Below are 20,947 nucleotides of genomic sequence, written 5' to 3' on the forward strand. Positions count from 1 at the left end.
CCAGGTTGTTATTTACCAAGGAATGTACTAAAAGCTGATTGTTGAGATTCAATCGCCGAGAAAAAGAAGAGGCCAACGTTAAGTAAACTTCGTACGTCCCAGCACACCTCTTTGTGCAAATAATCCTAGATAAAAATGCGGAGCAAACTATAGCGAAACATTTTTATTTACGGTACGTATGAAGTCTTAACTCTCATTTTATCAGTTGTGAAATCTCCTCTGGTTAGTACTGGTGTTGTGTGATAACCTTGAACTATGTGCGTTAGTGACTTTATGCTGAAATTCAGTCGTTGTGTTGTTTTTTTTTTCATTTACTGAAATGCACGTTGCACATTATGCAATGCAAGAAAATTCTTGATAAATTTGGGTCGTACTTCTTGAATTGATGTTACTATGTACACTTTTGTGTTTTCACATTTTCATTTCGCGTTACTCATAATTTTTTTGTTGTTCAACTGTTATCTTTGTTATTTATGTGTTCCACTAAAAAAAAAAAAAAAAAATTCAAACTGGAAGGACAAAAAGCACACCTAGATGTCGTTAATATGAATTTCATCGTAGCCGTAAGGTGTCACTGCTATCGGATGTTTTCTTAATCCTTATCTCCTTTAGTCTAATTCTAATCATTTCTGCTTTCACAAAAAATTGGATCACATGTTTGTTTTTTTTGTAGCACTTGTTTTCATGTAAAATGTCTTTTCATTAAGGTATTCTTATATGTTTTTAGTTATTTGGAAGACAAGTTAAATGGAAGGGAGGGGAACTTATAGGGAACTTTACCATGTTGTGTTTGTTTAGACTTTAGAAGATACATTAATACTATGAACCCATTTAACTAGATAGATTGATTTAGTTTGATTATGTAACCATTCACTTTGATGAATTGAAGACTCAAGTAACAATGTAATACGGTTGCTGTTATTGAGGTAATAGAGGTAAAAATCCTTAAATCAATCTTATACATACTGTTTCTTGTGATGTCTTCAGAATGACTCACATGACTTAATATACTTGTTAGATAAGTGTTGTTATTGATGTGCCCATTCTATTTTTAGGTTAAAAATAAATACACTGGTTCATGAATATTGATATTTGGTAACCCCCAGAGGACTTATGTAACAGGATATATGACCAGAAAAACTGATAGCAGAAGGGAAGTGACATCAGCATGATAAGATTTCTCAGAAGACGAAACAACAACGACTTTGTCTGCGCGTAAAAAATCCTGCTGTGTCATCATAGTCGCAGCGTTGGATATACATTCCCTCTTCGATCGTCTTCTAGACAGTTACTCAAGATCAAAAAATGAATATTTCGTTCAACGGTTGCGGGTTCATGGTTATGTATCATCTTGGCGTGGTGGAGTGCTTAAGAAAGTAAGCTGCTAATTTATTTCATGTTGTTATTTAGTTATTTGTAATTTATATGTGTAGACATGGACCGGCAGATTTGCATCTGAAAAAAGTGGCAGGGGCTTCGTCGGGAGTCATCCCTGCTGTGGCTCTTTTGTGCAACATATCAATAGGTAAAACAACAAATTTCAACTTAAAATTCTCCATTATATTGCGACCAAATAAGCTTTGTGTGCTATCGAAATGACTAACTTCCACCGGGAACATAATAATGGAAATTTTTAACGTTTTAGTTAAATTTAGCACTCGCGACTAATTCTTTAAATTAGGAATAATAAGAAACCACAGTAGCCTATAATATGTTAGCCACTTCGTCAAACTATGGATATTCGAATTTTTTTACTTCACAAACTATAGAGAATAGACTTATTTATTTCTTTTTCTTATTACAACGAAGAAAAAATCACGGATCATATTCTCAAAATCGCTGAGTTAGCTCGCAGCCGATTGTTCGGACCTTTTCGACCTTTCGCCCCATACATGAACGATCTTATAAGACAGGGACTTGAAGAGGTAAGATTTCAAAATGAGTTGTTGGATTCAACCAATGAATTAGATTACATCGTGTGTGGCGTAGGAAACTTTGCTAAATTTCGTGTGATTATTAACAGTATCTTCCTAGCGATGCCCATGTGAGAGTGAATGGAAAGATTCACATCTCTGTGACACGGGTATATGACGGTGGAAATATCATTCTAAAGAACTTTGACAGCAGAGACGAACTAATCCAGGTTTGTTTTAAACAAAACCATCTTATTAATCATCACATTAACCCAAATTTTTATTCTAGGCTCTAACATGCAGTTGCTATCTCCCGTTTTTCTTTGGTTTGATTCCTCCGAAGTTCCGCGAGGTTCACTACATGGATGGCGGTTTAAGCAACAATCTTTTTGTCCTTGATGAAAGCACGATAACTGTATCTTTCTTTAGCGGCGACTCACACATATGCCGTAATTTTTTTCAATTAATTCGTTCGAAAATAATTTGAGAAATTAATTTTTGTGTTTTACCATCTAGCCCAAGATAAAACCAACCCGACATCAATTTACGTGAGCGTTGCAAACGTTATATGTTTATGTGCCTGACCTTATGTCATTATTCTATTTTATTCTGTTATAGAAAATCGCCAATTTAAAAGTTGAATTGTCCTGGACCAACGCGCAACGACTTGCTCTGTGCATGTTTCCCCCCGACCCGGAGGTTTTAACATAGCAATTGTTATTGTTTGAATATGCGTTGCCAATTAATATTTAACCTTTGATTGAACGCAGACTCTATTAAAGACTTGCCAGCAGGGTTTCGACGATGCCCGGTTGTTTCTTCAGCGAAACAATCTGGTCGTGTGTAACCAGTGTGTTTTTTCAATGTACCCCGTCGTGAGCAGTGATCTTACCAATATTATCAATTGTCTGGAGTGTGATATCTTGAAGAAGGTGAGTTTTTTCTTCTTAGTTTCTTTTCATTTCTTTTCTTTCTTGTGTTATCGCTGATTCCAATCTCTTAAATTATAGATGCTGAAAGTTGGTGGTTTATCAGAAGTGGTCACTATGACCCTGGTGAGCGCCGTTACACAAGCCAACCAAGGACTGATGAACAGGATTTTACAACACCCGAAAATGCGGCTATTGACATTTTTAAGCGTCCCCTACATCATACCAATTGATGTTGCCTTCGGTATTTTAATCAGGTGAGATCTAACTCTATATTGAATCCAATTCAATATATAATGTGCAATTTTAAGAAATCGTTTATTCATGCTCTAGGTTTGCTGAAAATGCTTCGACAATCTCAACAGTAGGGGCAAACTTGAAAGAATTCGTAGATTTCATCTCGGCGTTTATGAAAAGAACCTCTTATTAGTTAAAGCATTCTGCCTTCATTTTAGCAGCCAGCTATTTCATTTTTCGTTTGATTGGGTTTAAAACTAATATACTTCGTTGTCGCTTATAGAATACTAGCAAATGTGCTCTCATTAACACTTGATGCAATTTTTTGGGTTTTGTGTGCTGCCTCCTTTATCTCAAACTCTCAGCCGCTCTCAGCTAACTTTGATTGTAGTAGTTTTAACGCCGTTTTATAAGAATTTTGAATGTATATGTTCTAAAAAAATATAATCGATTGTTAAATTTAAACATTTATCAGCTATACTTCTGTAACCAGAGTAAGTTTTTTCAGTTTGTGTATGATCCATGCTAAAAATGTTTAAAATAACGTTTTGTTAGTATTTCTTGTTTTTGAAATGTAGTTATTCTTACAAAGAGCGGTGATTTTCTTGGAAATAAAGTAATCGATGATTAAGAACCTTGAAAAGTAAAAAATGTAAGTGATGATGGCGCATGGATGGCGCCATGCGGCCATGTTGAATATTCAGTCTTGAATTGTGGTGACAAAGAAGAGGTAGTCTTTATAATGACAGCAGTGAATCTTTTCATTATTCCCCATTTGTTTTTTTTTCATCTTCTAGCGTTAACTATTATTCTCATTCTGACTCGCAGAATCATTTGAATACGACTAAGGATGGCCAATTTGGATAATTGTAAATTTGTTACTCTCATTGAAGGAATTCAAAAACCTGTCAGTAATATGTATGCTGTTGTTAGCTGTGTTGTTCAAGTAAGTAATAATTATAGTTTAAGATTGGATTATTATAGTTAACATTGGCTACATGTGAGGAGTCTAGGAGCCAAAAATAACCCGTAGAAATACCCTTCATGGAATCTGCATTTTAGTTGATCCTTCATGTTATGAAGGTTCTGTTCAGCGCGAAGAATTCTGTATTCAATATTTTACTCCCTTCAATAGCTCTGCACCCATAATAGAATGTGGTGATGTTTTGGTTCTTCAAGGAATAACAAAGCAGCAAAGCCTTAGAAATCCTGAAAAAAGTGAATTTCTTCTCAGAAGTGACACAAATAACATGATGGTGGTGTTTCCAAATGGAAAGAGAGATTTAGTGCGAGTAGGCAGTGGATTGGGCCCAGTCCCTAAAAACATAACTCAGGATAACTTATGGTGTATTGAATCCCTCAGTAATTGGCATAACAAAATCTGTATGGCTCCTTGCATTATGAATGTAAGTCATATCTTGTGGGTTGATATTTTTTGCTGAATTTTTTTCATTCCACATTTTCTATTTTGAACAGTCAATTAAGTCACCACCCATGTCCTCTCCAGTCAACTGGTCCACAAAACTAAAACAACAATTAGCAGAATTGGATGTGTACTCCTCACGACTAAGACTGGAACAACAGCCTTTAGCCAGCTCTTTTCTTTCCGAAACGGCAACAAAATTAAGGGAACTCATCAACTCAGAGACATTTCCGAAACACTGTCAGGACGACCGTGAAAGTGAGTCGGGAAGTTCTCCGAAAAAAATCAAAAGAGGCTCTATATAGCTTGGCGGCGAAACACAACAACATTTTACATCTCTTTGATCTGACAGTAAGTCATGTGCTTCTCAATAAGTCTGCTTACCGTTTGTTTTTTAACTTCCCAAGTTCACTTTAATTGAAACTTTGGTCTTTGTTCTTAGCATAAATAATCAAGATGTGTTTGGGACCTTATAATGGTTTCCGTAATTTCGTTGTTTAAGCACGATTAATTTTTCATTGATTTTGATGTGCTGCAATATTTTGTTAATCGAGAATAAACAAAACTTCCTTTTAGATGCTACTAGTAATTTGCTAGTCATCGGACATCATCGGACATACTATACTAAAAGTTTGGCCTATGAAATTCATAAAACAAAGGTTACTGCATCCCTTTCTGTAATTGTCGATTAGCTTAAAGTGGGTGATGATATTAACCTCGTTTTATATCAACAGAGAAATATTTGTTGTCCGGTCTCATCCAATCCATGCTTGGAATATACCCCTACGTATTCCAGTTCAAGGTATGAATTTTTGTTGTTTTAGCCCTTAAAGTAGGTTTGTTATTTTGCTAAAAAATTAAGGCGTTCTCGACAGATGGGATTAAAACCAGACCAAAGTTTATTTTATTTATCACACAAATGTATTATTCAATTGATTTCTTAGTTCCACAGCGAAGCAAATGGTAACTAAAACAACTGCTCAGAACATCCCAAAACATATAATAATTACTTTTTACTTGTGCTGTTATTAATCTTCAAAAGCTTCAATTTTGCCGTAAAAATCCTTTTCCTGTTTGTTTTATCTCAAGGTTAGTCTAAATCTCAAGTAAATGAAATCGCGTGCAAGAATGAAACAACATTTAAATATAAGTACACAGCAATAACACGTTGAAGGGAAGACTGAAAGCTTACTAAAGAAAAATTATGCCCCGAGGAAGTCAACAATGTTGGCGAATTAGGCGGGGATGATATTATTAGTTCATCTTGTCGTTTTATGAAAATGCGTATTGGAGATGTCTTAGTCAATTGAACTACAGTTGGAGGAGTAGAAACGGTTTGTTTCTGTAACTGGACAGGGTGCAGCATAAACTCTTTTGACCGGTTGCAAAGAAACAGGTTTTCCATTTGTGATTAATTCCAAATGTTCAAGGAAACTATTTGGGCGTTTGGGTTGAGATTGAGAGTGGAAAGACCGTGTAAGATTTTGAAAATCTGTCTTTGGTTCTTCTACGGATTGAACTATAGCGGTTTGGCTGGCGAGTGACAAAGAACATGACGCCGATTCTGAGCGACTGTAAACAGCAGGAGCTGAATAGTTATTGTGCTGCTCCTCGATGTTAGACCCTCCAATGCGAAGAGCAGAGACAGCAGCAGCTGCAGCAGCTGCTGTGATGGTTGGACTAACTGGACGACAATTAACCCTCGAAGCATGACAATTAATCCTCGAAGCATCTATTCGAATTTTCAAATGTGACATCAGTGTTGGAAGGGTAGGCGTATTCTAGAATTTTTACCGTGTTCCACTGTAGCGCAGGTGTTAGAATACTCAATTTTTATCGATGAGATATCTGATAAGACGAGAGTAGTACCAAGTGGAAGGTAAATTGGTGCAGTAAGAGGTAGGTCCAGAGGCAGAGTTGTTTCTTTCAAGTCTACTCCAAGTTTGTGGAGATTCTTCTGAAGTTTTTCTTGGCGGATCCTAAGTGCTTGGTCCTTTTTAAATTTACGCCGCCGTTTTTCTTCGTGGGCCTTGAGCGCTTTTTTCTTATTGGCGTTTCGTCGAAGTTTACTTGTTTGAGCTCGAAATTTCTTCTTCGTATCAACAGAGAGTTTCGCTGTTTTGGCATTCTTAAAAGAAAAAAAATATTGTAATAGTAGATCAACTAAATGACGCGCATTCCTGATAATTACCGAAAGTCTGTATGATTTTGGATTAGCCTTACGCACAATCTCCTGGTGGGTACCAACCCCAATGAGATTTCTACAGAACGTAAAATGTTCTATTGTAAGTCTGCTGCTTATTTCATTCACTAACAGAATACAATTTTCTGGTGAATTAAAATGTAAAATGTAAATGAAATTAGTTTTATATGTACTTACAATGGTTTGATATCTCTGGTCCTGACCGAAGTTTTTTTCCTTCTGGTGAATGGTAGTAGACATCACAAAGTATTTTTGTATTAGAATTCGTACGATAGACAATCTCGCGTTTCCATCCTGAAAATCAATTTGAACAGTGAAAGATACCCTCAACTGGATCTGCTAAAAATTGGGCATACCTTCCTTAAAAGGTTCTTTTAACAGTGGTGATGCAACATTATTAGTTGCAGTTTGTTTTTGTCTCTTTTTTGATGTCTGAAAGCAAAAAGCAGAACATATGAAATTATAATGTGAAATTAATTTAAAGCTATAATACTTTAGCAGGTTTTGGTTGAATCGAATTTGATTGCTCTGGCGAATTGGCATTTTCTACCTGTGCTGAAGAATTTCCAAGTTCTGGGGTGGACTCAACAGCATTTAACCCATGCTTCTCTTTAAGGTGTTTTTTCAAATGGATTTTCAAACCCACGGATTTATTTCCTTTGAAAAAAAACCCACAGATTTTGCACTTGCTTTTTCCAATTTTGTCATTGAATTCGAAAAACTTTTGAATCTTATTGTCTCTTTCATTACATTTAGACAACATGGTAACATATTCCATTGAGTGTTTTTCCCTCAAATGATATTTTAGATTGGTAATGTTCTTTCCTTTAATGGCTACGCCACAGCCACTTGTAAGACAAGTACTTCTCCCTTCACTGAAAGCAAAGTAACAGTGGACTGGATCAAGGATATTAATCATTTCAAATGCCATCTAGAAACTTCTTATCTGCATGCATACTATATAGTAAATGCTCTTAAGTTTCTAAATATATGTATTCAAAACCCGTCAACGTGTCCTCCATTCAGTAAACAACATGGGCAAAACGAAAGTTATGTTGCCAACTTGCCATTGCAAATCGCCAAACTTAACACAAAAGCAATCAAATATCAACAAAAATTCAAATCATAAGGCACATATTTGATTTGATGATTTTTTTTCACATTTCGAATTTATTTAATCTAATTTATTAAAATTATATAGATTAAGGATTTAAGGCTACATTTTGCAACGTTTGCCAATTAAAGATGGTTGTCAGTGATGAGTTAGTGAGTCGACGTTGTACGAGTTTTTTGTACAGTCAGTAGGGCGAATTGCTAACTTAATAATAATAACTTTCCCATCATGAACATAGAAAAGTCATTTTTAGTTTTTAGTATAGATTTCTTTTATCAAAATCATTTTGAGGGACTGCTTACTTCAACTTTACTCCTGTCAGTGTGTTGCAACATGAGAAATCTGTGATTTTGTCCCTCATTAGTAATTTTGAAACAGCATAGATAAAGAAGACAGTGGTCTTTGTCTGTGATTTCAGTTTGTAAAATATGTAAGTTTTGCTAACTTTAGAATCAATTAAGAAAATGTTTATGCTGAAGCTATTTTGAAATAAGGTGAAAGCATACCACATCGTTCTATGTTCGGTGTTTTGATGTTAGCTTCTTTTCATGATTGCTTGGCAGATTTATTTTTTAGAATTTGTTATGTGTTTGTCCTTATTATAATATCAATTTGATATTATGCGTTGAAAAAAAAACGTAACAGTGTCCTGACACAATGAAAGTTATGTTGCCAACTGCCAACAACTAAATCGCCAAACTTAACACCATAGCAATCAAATTTTAAAAAACAATAAAATCATCAAGCACATATTTGTGTGATATGCTTTTCACATTTCGAATTTATTTAATCTTATTTATTTATCTGCAACACAAATGATAAATTAGATAGATTAAGGCTAGATTTTGCAACATTTGCAAATTAAAGATGGCCGTCACTGATAGCCATAGCGGCATATAGCCTACCTATTCTGTTACAATAGTGAAACTGCCCAACTGGCGAATTTCTAACTTTTCCATCATGAAGATATGTTCATGTGGCCGTGAAATCGCTGTCCCTGCCGGTATGTCGTCTCGTACCGGAAAACTTTATAGCAATGTTAACTATGTTATACCAAACTAAAGATGTTGAAGGATTCTTTCACTAAATCTTTAATTGGCTTTGGATTTCATTACATCATTTTCATTTCAACTAATTCTAAAATAAGTGTTAAGAATTTTTGATTGCTGAAAATGATGAAAAAATTTGTTCAAGCACCGTTGAAAGAAGTCAGCATGCTGATTTCATTCTATAGCTACTTCATCTTTTGAAAACTAAATCAATCTTTTTTCCCTTTAGGTATTGATTGCCAGGTGAAGTTCAAGCAGTTGAATGATGGTGTTTGCTGCTCAATGGTGAAAGGTGTGCTTGATGAGTAAGAAAAAGCTCCTATTGTCCCTGGTGTTGGTTAACCTACAGTTGTCTCACATTCTACCTCGTAAGAGTCTAACCCGCAATATTACGACACAGTAATACTTTACTGACGAGTTGGACCACTTCAGACCGCTGTGACACACCTTTAGTCACTCACCCATGCCCAGGTACCCGACAAGTCACTTATTTATTTACTAATAATCTTTTAGCTTTAAACTCTGTCTGTGTAATAATCTCTAAATCAGGCCCTTTTTTTCGAGTGGTTTTATTATAAGCCTTTGATCATTTTCAGCTGTCAAATTAGTTGGTTTCAGTTACTTTGCACATCCCTGTAAAAATGTATCGGCCGTTATGTGCAATAACTTTTTGGTGATGACTGACGATAACTATTCCACCAAGAAAGCTCACTCGTTAATTTTTCGATAATTGCTTTTTTTTTAATCTACTAAATGTATTTCACGGAGATGACGAATATTTGGTTTATTTTCCGTCCGACTCTAGTCGTCCGTGGGGCTGTCACTAGGTGGCTAAACATTTCAGTGTGTTTAGGGATTGAACTATTCAGCTCTAGTGTGTTGGTTTCTAAAGTGATTTTGGGGGGGTGGGTCATCAAACTGTCAAAGTGCTGAGACGTTAGACTTTTATTCACGTAGATATTTTGCCATCTTTTGCTGTTGAAACGCTGTCCGAGAAGGTTGAACCATAGACTACGAAGTAAAGACGGCGATCGGCTCCATAAGCCCGAGAGGAATCGTCCGAAGCGATGCTTCTGCATGCCGGTAGAGGTCAGGTGGGACCGTTTTCAGTGGATATCGGTCATTTTCCTTTTCCCTACCGATTACGTGCTTCACACACACGCATTTTCGGGTACATGTAATTCATATGGATTTTTAGATTTTATACTATAATTTTATATAGCCCTTCCCCGTGTCCCTTGAATTTTTACTTAATTTTACTTACAAATTCGGGTGTAGAAAAAATAAATTTTATGTGACACCTTTTTCCGTATGAAAAGAGCCCTCACAACAGTGTTGCGCGATTTGTTTAATTCTATCGTGCAACACTGTAGTGGGGGCTTTATTCATAGGTAGTATTCCTTTGTAGTCTATGGTTGAACTTAGTCATTGCTGAGTACTTTCTTACGTGACATTTTTGATCACAGACATGGTAATTCCATCTTTTATTCTTTAATTTTATAAAATGGAACTTTTTGTGTGGTTATGTTAGTAATTATGTTGCTTAACTTTTTTATTCAAGACTTTCTTTCTGAATTAAAATTTTTTGATTTTGTTTCAAATAGTAATTGAGTGGTAAAAGTCTAGTTTAGTGACCTAAATTCACACTACCACATCACACTATATTACATTGCATGTAACTGTGTTGCAGGCTATTGAGTTATTGACAGTTTTGCATCAAATAACTTTTGCAAGTGTTTTTAAACTATTTCAATTCAGTTTTCTTTTCATACATTTTAAAATTCTATTAGAAAATTTTATTCACTGGTACAAACAACAACTTGCCATTTTTCGTCTGCTGTTCTGCTGTATTGGCATGGTATTAGCTGTAGGTGTGATGTGGTAGTGTGAATTTAGGTCACTTAACTAGACTTTTGCCAAACTTCCAGTTGAATTATGCAAAGAGTTTTTACAGACATGCACTTAACTTGTTAGAAAACTCGGGTGGGTTAGCTTTTTGCCTAAATTTGAGTCTACGTAAAAATTGTGTGTGCTACACATGTGTTTTCTTAGAAATTGAGTTAGACATTGAATTCTTGATTTAGATGACATTCTACAACAACTTCATGTTGCTAGCTTTTGTGAAAAGGTTTGCTCAATAGAATTGTATTTTGTTTTTATATTAAACAGAATTTTTTGTATTTGAAAACGTAATTGGTTCATTTTCATTGTTTTCCTTTGATTTATAGGATTTCTTGGTTAGTTTGATGTTGGAGCTGCCAATGGTGTTGATGCAGCGTTCATAATGTGAGCAGTGGTTTTGCAGTCATTTTCCAGTCGAGATGTCTTGAAATGAAGCTTGTGCAGACATGTGTTATTTGCCTTTGTTGGTGTTCTTGCAGCGTTGAGCTGTTGTGCAAAATACGATGTTGCCTGGTTGCTGTCGGCCATGTTCTATCGGCTGCCTTTTGTCGATGTGTCGTCTCGTTTCTTGCCACCTGTACACACGTTAAGGTAATGCGGGATGAATATTATTTAATTATTGACTGGTAACTAAATCTCTGTTCTCGTTTCAGTTCAATCGTACGCCGCCGTTCCAGACTTGATCCATTGGTGAAGCCGAAAAGAGGCTGTTGAAATTCAAGACTGGTAAATTATAGGCTTGGGCAAAATGCATATCTGTTGTCCCTTTTCCCTAAGTAAACAGCATGCCGGCCGTTGGTTATTCGTCTGGTCGAATGGAAAAAAAGCAATGAGAATAATATGTATTTTTGGAGAAAGATTAATTTGACTATGAAGTAGTTTTCACTTATGATTCGATCAACTATCCTTTCAACGTGTTCGCACTTCGCATGTATATGACCAATATCAATATTGTTAATAAATAAAATATGAAATCAAACTGCTTTGTTCTGTTTTCCTACACAAATTATAAAATTTTACAATCTGCATTTCAAAATAATTAAACTAACTTCCTGTCCAAATTTTTATTAAATTTTCCCGCTTTATAAAAACACCACCATATTATATTATCTAAAGTCTTTTTCGATAAAAATTGGCGATGTTCGTTTGTCCCGTGATTTTTTATTTAGAAAATTAAAAAATCTATTTCATATATATTTTTTATTTTTTATAAACACTACCGCATATATGTTTTATGACCCCCAGGGAGGGGGGGCCTGTGACTTTCCCAACCGCGATAATAGCATGTGCCGTTATTATTTTGTTGGTGCAGAAAACCGGAAATTAATCTAGCAGTTGTCGACCGAGTCAAACCTGACATAGATAAGGTTGCCTCAATCGTATACTGCACAATAAAAACGCCAAAGACGACAGTGAAACCAGTTCAAGACTGCAACACAGGAAATCAGTGGTAGAGCAAAAAAAAAAAACACGAATGAGAACAGATTTCAAACACAGGATAACATTGACAGAGCAAAATACACAAATGCAAACAAAAAAAAAATAAAGTCAGCGACCCGGATATCAAAGGCAACTTCAGGCTGCTTGAGGCTAGTTCAGGTCTCAGGATACCGCCAGCACAGCTACTTCTGGATAACACTGGAACCACACACTGCATACAACAGTTAAATTAGTCTCCATCACATCTTTCACCACCTGGCTGCAACAAGGTAACCAACAGCGGACCTATTTAAGAAAATTTAAAAATTACCATCGGGGGAAGACAGTGTGTGCACAATTACACAGGACTTTTTATGACAAAACAATACCAGGAGTGGGACAAAACTATGCAGCCCAACAGATCTCTCCGATATCTCAAATTTTACAAAGGAAGTCATAGTTGGTTAGCATCAAACTGCAAATTGATCTCTAGTCATGTTAACAAAGTACTTTAGTGGGAAATTGGATAAAAATAATTACTTTTGCTTTTGCATGGCACGAGACGTACGACTGGGTGCAGGCAGCAAGACACACGAGCACGACACTTTGGCAAAATGGACAGGCTTCGGAGTTAGATTACTTGACAAAGTGGTATTGAAATCACCTTTCAATTTACACATCGAAATTTAACATTAAGTAACCCTAAGAAATTAAGAAAAAATACCTTTACATTTTGTCATTTTCATCATGAGAAACGTCACAATCGGCATTCCACTTCTGCTGCGTCAAGGAACAAGGTCCGGTCCCTTGGTCCCTGAAGACACTGGCGCCACCTAGCAACCGCCAATTGGATTGCTTGCTTGCAGACAGCACGCAGCAGCTAAATTTGAATTCCTCGCGCCTTTCACAAGCTGGCACGAAATGAATCAAGTGGGGATGGATTACTTGAGCAGCTTTCCCTATGACACAACATACAAATGATTTAGTTAGCTATTTCAGACTTTTGTTAACTTTTTCAACATCAAAATGTAATTATTTACAGAAAGTATGGGGGCTATAATACAAATAATAAAACTTTCAAATCTCTGTAAGTTCAAAAATCATTTTCCTGCCTGTGGCTGTAAGGCAGCAGCAATGGTTATCTGTGCTTGAGTTAGGGTTCCAACTTCCAATTACTTTGACATCAAACAGTCATGTTGAATCTAAAGGAAATATTTCGATTCATAAAAAATTAAGTAAGTTGGAAATTTAAAGGAGGTTTGGAGGTTTGAAGTCAGAGTTTAAAGCTAGAAGATTATTTGTAAATAATCTACGAAAATTAGTGAATTGTCGGGTACGTGGGCATGGGTGAGTGACTAAAGGTGTGTCACAGCGGTCTGAAGTGGTCCAACTCGTCAGTAAAGTATTGTGTCGTAATATTACGGGTAGACTCTTACGAGGTAGAATGTGAGACAACTGCTGTAAGTTCACCAACACCAGGGACAATAGCAGCTTTTTCTTACTCATCACGCACACCTTTCACCATTTACACATTGAGCAGCAAACACCATCATTCAACAGCTTGAACTTCACCTGGCAATCAATACGGATGTGTGACATTCAGGCCAGTGACGTTCAGGCCAGCGACATTCAGGCCAGTCCCCGGCCACTGGCCTGAACGGGAGACATTCAGGCCAGTACCAGGGGCCTGGGGGACCTAAAGGGAAAGAGATTGATTTAGTTATCAAAAGATGCAGTAGCTACAGAATGAAATCACCATGCTAGTGACTTCTTTCAACAGTGCTATTATATTGAACAAATTTGTTTCATGATGATGATATACAGCTGGCAGGCAAAATCACCTTTAGGTTTACATATCAATGCATTAATATATTTAATACTTTACATGAAATAGTCTGAATGGAATTATCTTTCTATCAACATGATGGAAAATGTTGGAAATTCGTCGTACTCGTACTCGCGTACAAAACCGTACAGCGTCCCTAAAACAAATGACGTGGTTTTGCTACGATTCCTACGAATACTAAACCCCCTGATGGACAAATTCTAACGGTACCTATTAAAGTATTGATAAATTGACAAGACAACTTCACCTTCAACACCAACAAACTACAACAACCACTTGTAATCATCAATGGTCAATAAATTGATAAAACAAAACAAGTTAAATAAAATGAACCACCTTCATCCTGTGTCTTCGAAACGACGCCGAAGACCAGCGAACTGCAATGAGTTGGTCGCTTCTGCAGATTGGCGAGATGTTAGACTTCTTTAATCAACAAGGAATTTTTTTGTAGTATTAATGGATGTGCGAGGAGACATCTTATTTACTGTACGTACATTCGTATACAACTCCACGCTGATGCTGGCTGGATGGGCGAGGCCAATCCAAGATGCTAACTTTCTCGCAGTAGCAAGGTTCCGAAAGTGGTGTGGCCAATAGTACCAAGTACCAGCAAAGTATAAAGTATTATTACTAAATTGTACAGATTCCTTAGTCAGTCAAACAAACCAACAACAACTCAACTAATGCAGTTGGGGTTATTTTCAAAACAAATGATTTACTGACATCTAGCGGGCAGCTGTGGAACACAAGTTTAAATTTCTCATTCGTCAGACGAAAAGTTGTTCCGGAAATAATCGCACATTTCGTTTACAAAAAGAAAAAAAAAAATAGTTAAACGCTAACCAAACATACAAAAACAAAACAAACTTACTTGCCTTCATCGTTAATTATAAAGGATGTTTTGAGGTACGAAGATTTCCCCACCTTATGGTTGAAGAATTCGGCCAACGACAGAGAGATACCAGATAATAAGGGAAGAAACACTCCACTCACAAATAAAGTAGAATATTACACGGTGATTACTGATACATGCGTACAGCATGTCACTCGAATTGGGTGTTACATTTGCGGATTTGAGGATGGTTACTATTATGTTCCCCAATTAAGGGAGAACAGCGCTGTTTAATTCCTGGAAACAGTGTAATGAAAATACTGTGACTTGATTAAACTTGCATTAATTACTCAACTCACTTCTAAACTCAAAATATATGGCGGCCTTTTACTAATTTATGACATTTATCTAAACATATGACTTCGCATCGGTCATCTTCTCCACAACAACAAACAACTTTGACGCTACGCTCGTTTCAAAAGTCGCCAAATTCTTCAACACAAATTTCTACGATTTGTAAGTAAAAGAAATAATACTACATAAGTTAAAAACCAGTTTACATTCATGTAGGAAACTTGTTTTGACATCAAATAGCTCGACAAATAAATATTGCTAATGTTAGCTTACGCCAGGTCGCGCCTCTTAGTTGCTATTCATCTTGTGTTCCTTGACAATGTGCATATGGCGTGATGCTTCAGTTGTTTACACAAGGAACTACGAAAAGTTATAGTGTTCTATAGAAGTTATTACATAGTTAAATAGACAGTGTTGACAACGGGACACGATCCGAATCCTGACAATAAAACAAATACACCTTGTGTCACGCGAACAAGTTGTCAGACAGCAACGTCTACAGTTGTAGCCCAAATGACAGTAAAGAGCTCAAGCGTAAACCTGTGCAGCTGTTTGTTCAACCTATCACGCTTTCGAATTCCTAATAAAATGCGACGATCGCCATGAATCCCAGTAGTATCATACCGTCATTTTCCTATAATTTGAGATAAAAGAACAAAAGCAAAAATAACTTGAGAACATTTCAAGAACCAAATTAGTCAACGATTTCTTAGCTTAAGGCAAACAAAAATAAAAGCCTGTTAGGGCATCGCGTAGAAATATTAGCTGAATATCCAACACGTCAAAGTTGAAATAACAAGAGACCATGGTGCAGCAGCACAACCGCCGCTGCTGGATGAAACCTGAAACCGAACGCGCGTCAAAAACCTTCTGTTGAGTTCATATGCATGCATAGTAGGTTATTATTATTATTTTTTAAAACGTACGTACAGCATCGTATACTCTGTTTGGCTTTTGACGTTTCCATCTCTGAAAAAGCTGCAGACTTCAACGCATTATTGATGCACGGGGGGCTGGAGCTATTATTCCCAAAAGGAGAGAAGATTTGACGTGTTGCCGTAACGGTAGGGGCGGAGTCGAGCAAATCCGTCGTCCGACACAAATGACGATTGCCCACCCCCTCGATATCTATATGTATTTCGATATACTAGGTTCCGTGTGTTATTTATTTTTGACCACGCTCATCTGGTGAGCAGCAAAATATTCACATGTACAACACAATACACACAGACGTACGCCCATACTTATAACGCGGATGCATTCACGGCAGTCGACAAGTTCGATCCGCCCTCCGCAACTACCGGATAAGTACATATGGCCATGGCCATAGAGATTTATCATAAACTACTACAACCAACAGCATATAATAAATCTAACTTTGATATACATCCCCTTTTCTTCCGCTCCTGACTTTTGTCCGATGCACAATGCAAGTAAAAATGTGGAATGGAAAAGAAAAAAAATTTGAAATAAGAGAAGAACGTCTACCTCTTCTTCCGTTTGATAGAGGGCGGGGCACAGGTTCTCGTATTTGCTGTGCCTGGGATCTGGTATAGGGGTTGCCCCCCTCTCTATACTCCTTTTTTTTTTACTCAATGTACACACCGACACTCCCCGTCGAAGCGAGTCTATAGAATAGCATCCGAGAGAGAGGAAGAATACAGCAGCTAGAGCGTCGCTGGGCGTTAAAAGGAGGGAGACCGGGTGGGGGGGGGGGGGGTGGAGTGGGGGTTCTGCCTACTTCCGAGTTCCTTTTTTTAACCATTTCCCCCCTCTCTCTTTCTTTGCTGACGTCTCGTGACGTGCTTCTTATTTCGGCAGCACACCTGGGACCACCGTCAAGATGTGACGCGACGCCTACTTTTTTTTCTGAAGTAGAAGAAGAAGAAGAATGAAAATAAGAGAGTCTTGTGCATCAAAAGAGATCAAACTCTTGAATTGGCGCTTCCGGAAATGGGGAGCAAAAAGGGTGGGCGGAATAATTTTATTTGGATTTCCGATCCGCTGGAGACATCGCAATAATCAACTGGCAAATAACGTTTCTAAACTCAAAAGTACATTTACTTTAATTGAACGAGTGACGTAAGAGAAAATCACAGGTAGGATGTGTCTGATATTGGCCGACTAATAAAAGTTGTGTTTCTCTGCGCCTGAAAAATAGGAAGGGGCCATCTAAATCTAATCGAGAACCACTTTATCCGTGCAACATTAATATTTCTGCCCTCAACTGTCGATATGAGAGTCTAAATATACAACCCGCGTCCACATTATCAACGATCGGTTGATCCATGCCCGGCAACGCCTATGTATACGGACCAGACACACACACACACACACAGCTCAGGTAAACAAACGAGAAAGCGATTGGCTGCTGCTGCTGCTAGACATAATCATATCCTCATTCATGCGCATCTCTTCGTGGAAGAAGAAGAAAAAAAAGAGAAAGTTCAAGTGATGTTGTCCTGCAGTATTAATAAATCTGTCCAACTAATACGAAAACGAATATCGGGCAGAGTGTGTGTTTCCGACAAACAGACCAAAAACCTTTGGCATGGCAGCCAATAATAATAATAACAAAAAAAAAGGAAAAAATTGAGGATGGAGGAGGACGGTGCCAGACGGAATTGATGGTGATGAACCGGAAAGACGCCATGGTTACAGGTTGCCGTAGCGTCGACGTCTTCTCCTTCTTTTCTATTATCAAATTCAATTGTACATATGATTTATTGTCCCGTGCTGAGGCGGAAGATCACACAAGGGGGTGCGCGTCTCCTTTTACTCTTTTATTTTCCTCTCTCTCCTTTTTCTTGTGTGTACGCGACGTACGACGACGCGTCTCCTCCCACATCCGCCCGTCTCCCTCAGCATTGGCCCCGCGTGCGCTGGGCGCCCCCCTTTTCATCGTCGGAGGAAGGAGGAGGTTTATAAAGTGTTGATTTTTTCTTTCTTTTCTCTCCTTGTTGAAATCTCCATCACGTCTCCTCATCTTTGAAAAAAGGATGGAGGGGGGAGAATGTTTCATGGGGAAGTAAAAGGGGGGGGGGGACGTCCATTGTCGTGAAAGCCAAGACTCAATAATGTACACCGAGGATGCAACTTCCTTCATCCACCCACCCACTCACCCAAGATATTTCCCATTTGATAAAAAATAAGAAGAAGGAGAGAGAATATAAAACTGGCGCCCGATGAAAAGATGATGGGAGGCGCAAGCCAGCCAGAAGCGGAGCACGACTCGTGTCACTGGATCTCCTATATCCCTGTGCTGCGCGGTGATGTCTATATCGAACTAAATTGTACGTAGGTAAAGGAGAGAGAGAGAGAGTGAGGGAACTCGGAAGCCGGATGAGAGATGTGAAATCTGATCGACTTTTCCCCGTTTTCTTTTTTTGTTCCGATTCTTTGGCGTAGGGAAATGAAAATGTTGGATGTAACGAAATAGGATGGGGGAAGCTAGTGGCACGCTTCTGTGATAAAAATATTCCGATTGTTTAAACGCCGCGCCATTTGATAAAAAAACACACCCGACAGATTTTGGTAATTCCGCTGGAAATCAAAAAATGCACCTGGAGCGCGTTTTTCTCATTTCATTATGAATAATCATCATCAGAATAATGAGCTAATGGCGCGTTTGTTTGCGTGGGTGGCAGCTCAGACACCCCTTTCCCCACTTCAGACAAACTCAACAGTTTTTCCCATAGAATTAAAAAAGATGTCTGCCAGCTGGAGCAGCTGTTTGAAAAAAAAATTAAAATCAAAAACCGAATTAAATGAACTTGGACAATTGCGCCGAGAAATAACAAAACAAAAGTTCCAAAAAAATAAAATTCCAATCAAACGAGTCAAGAGATTGGAGATGCAACAAAAGAAATCAGGACCAAGTGTGCAAGTACATGTCATTCGATAAGGCTTCCGTCTTCTGCTGTTAGTGCAACCTAAAACCCCATAAAGGCCAAGAGTCGAGTGGGGAGCGTGCCGTCGCCAGAACACACACACACACACATACGGGTCACATATCGACGATGGATACGACCGATAACCAACCGTATCCATCCATCCAGCAGTGCGCTGCCTCTATACTAGACTAGGCGACCGACGATCTAAACTACGGGCACCCCAATGGAATTGAACCGGACCTCCGCCGTCGCCATCGCCCAAAGATGTACGTGCGCTTCCCCTTATCGACGCTCCGCCATCAGACGATTCACCATGATTCTCTTCTCTTCCGAGGTAACTCGAGAGGATCCACCGCAACCGACCCAACCACATCCACCGGGGTGGCCCATCAAGACGTACTCACTCATCGCACGCGATAACCTTACCCAAATCTTGCTGGGAAAAAAAGTTCGTGATGGACTTATAAGGACGACAATTATTATTCCGACCGAATGAAGAAGATCTATTGTTTTTTTGATTCCTTTCTCATTTTCTGCGATTGACTTTGATTCTCACATGAACGACGCCCATTGACTTGGCGATTTGACGTCGCGATGTCAGTCGCTGCAGCGCGTGTGGGGAGGGGGGGGGGGGGGGTTGAAACATTTTGTCAGTTGCAAAGGAAAATGCTGAGCCAAACTGTACACAAAAACCTCTAACCGTCGCCAAGAGTCGGCGCCAGAAGAAAAGAAGAAAACAAAAGAGACACTTTATTATATATACCGTATGACGGACCATCAGAGAGCCTATGAGACGTACATCTGCGCCCATATACGACTCCTCCTCCTATACATACTTTTCGATCATGACTGGATACAACTTTTAAACCTGAACAGTACTATATGTGTATACGACATGTCTTTATCTCTATAGATAATATAGGCTGAGCGTTTGACAGAGGCCAATTGTGACAGAGACCGTCTCATCTTACAGCGTCGTCCTATATCCCCCCGGATCTATAGAAAATCGACTTTTTCCACATAGGTCTCTCTTTTGATTTCTTTTACTCCGGCCGTGTATGTACTACGATCATATAATAAATCTCTTATCCGGTCTTGGACGCGACGCACGGCGCCCGACTGGATGGTTCTGATGTGGAAGAATTTCCCAGCACTAATACACTACGTATATACGATGATGAAAAGGGAAAAAAACTCGAGACAACAACCGGGCCGCAGACAAAACGCTATTTGCTGCTGTGCGATTTCAGGCATCAGCGGCATTACATCTAGGCCAGTGGTAATTGGAGAAGGGCCCTCATTCACGACTCCATGGGCTCCGCACTGTGAAGTCGACGTCGAACGTCGTTGCGGATTACACACACACACACACAAAAACCGTACACGGTCCTCTCTCTCTTATCGTTTATGCATTTGAAAAGAACGGCGCATTGAATAAATGTCTATGAAAGCGACCCCCCGCCGACCAGATGATTATAGAGTCGAGAGATCATGTTCAGCCAACCTTTCCACAGTCACCAGAGTCAGCGCCGTTGTGACTTTTTCGGAGATTGCCGACACACACACACACAAAAAGGGAAATTAGAAAAACCCCGTTGATATTAGGTGGGCACCGATGACTCTTTTTTTTTTCTTCTTCTATCCATCCCTCAGTCGACATCATGCGGTGAGAACCATTTTCCATCCACTTCTCAGCGTTCCTTTGACGGGTTTTTTCGCAGTGTAGTTTTTGTTGTTGTCCCGATCGGGAAGTAAAAAACCGTTTGGCAAACGGAACGGGAGAAAAGTCTGGCGATGAATCAATTGTTTTTCAACTCAACACCTGAGCGATTT

General features: G+C 38.4%; 2 protein-coding genes and 2 long non-coding RNA genes across 9 annotated transcripts in view; 2 read left to right on the top strand and 2 right to left on the bottom strand.

The window, feature by feature from the left end:
* Window positions 1-13,546, bottom strand: part of LOC124337859 — a 639,313-nt gene extending 625,767 nt beyond the window's left edge. The window contains exon 1 of the long non-coding RNA XR_006917545.1: window positions 13,527-13,546. This is a non-coding gene — a long non-coding RNA (uncharacterized LOC124337859). The remainder of the gene's footprint in view (window positions 1-13,526) is intronic.
* Window positions 1,101-5,077, top strand: LOC124335998 (patatin-like phospholipase domain-containing protein 2). Of its 5 annotated transcripts, none has more exons than XM_046789527.1 (13): window positions 1,101-1,376; window positions 1,434-1,525; window positions 1,810-1,925; window positions 2,024-2,143; window positions 2,203-2,362; window positions 2,430-2,461; window positions 2,532-2,612; window positions 2,684-2,845; window positions 2,924-3,099; window positions 3,176-3,466; window positions 3,908-4,025; window positions 4,085-4,485; window positions 4,556-5,077. In XM_046789527.1, the coding sequence occupies exons 1-10, from the start codon at window positions 1,306-1,308 to the stop codon at window positions 3,270-3,272; spliced, it is 1,107 nt and encodes a 368-aa protein (XP_046645483.1). In that variant the 5' UTR covers window positions 1,101-1,305; the 3' UTR covers window positions 3,273-3,466; window positions 3,908-4,025; window positions 4,085-4,485; window positions 4,556-5,077. The 5 variants fall into 5 exon arrangements, with proteins under 5 accessions (XP_046645483.1, XP_046645491.1, XP_046645473.1 ...); XM_046789535.1 differs by having other exon boundaries at window positions 4,088-4,485; XM_046789517.1 differs by having other exon boundaries at window positions 4,093-4,485.
* On the bottom strand, window positions 5,384-7,818 carry LOC124334763. Of its 2 annotated transcripts, none has more exons than XM_046789079.1 (6): window positions 7,199-7,818; window positions 7,062-7,137; window positions 6,883-6,999; window positions 6,694-6,812; window positions 6,297-6,630; window positions 5,384-6,213 (listed from the first exon to the last, which is right to left on the bottom strand). In XM_046789079.1, the coding sequence occupies exons 1-6, from the start codon at window positions 7,634-7,636 to the stop codon at window positions 5,801-5,803; spliced, it is 1,497 nt and encodes a 498-aa protein (XP_046645035.1). In that variant the 5' UTR covers window positions 7,637-7,818; the 3' UTR covers window positions 5,384-5,800. The 2 variants fall into 2 exon arrangements, with proteins under 2 accessions (XP_046645035.1, XP_046645034.1); XM_046789078.1 differs by having other exon boundaries at window positions 5,384-6,234.
* Window positions 10,277-11,496, top strand: LOC124337585. Its single transcript, XR_006917433.1, has 3 exons — window positions 10,277-10,339; window positions 11,097-11,361; window positions 11,424-11,496. It is a non-coding gene; the product is annotated as an uncharacterized LOC124337585 (long non-coding RNA).
* Window positions 13,547-20,947: the final 7,401 nt, after the last annotated feature.

This window comes from Daphnia pulicaria, chromosome 1, assembly GCF_021234035.1.
Source record: "Daphnia pulicaria isolate SC F1-1A chromosome 1, SC_F0-13Bv2, whole genome shotgun sequence".
In the NCBI taxonomy this organism is placed as follows: Eukaryota; Metazoa; Arthropoda; class Branchiopoda; order Diplostraca; family Daphniidae; genus Daphnia; species Daphnia pulicaria.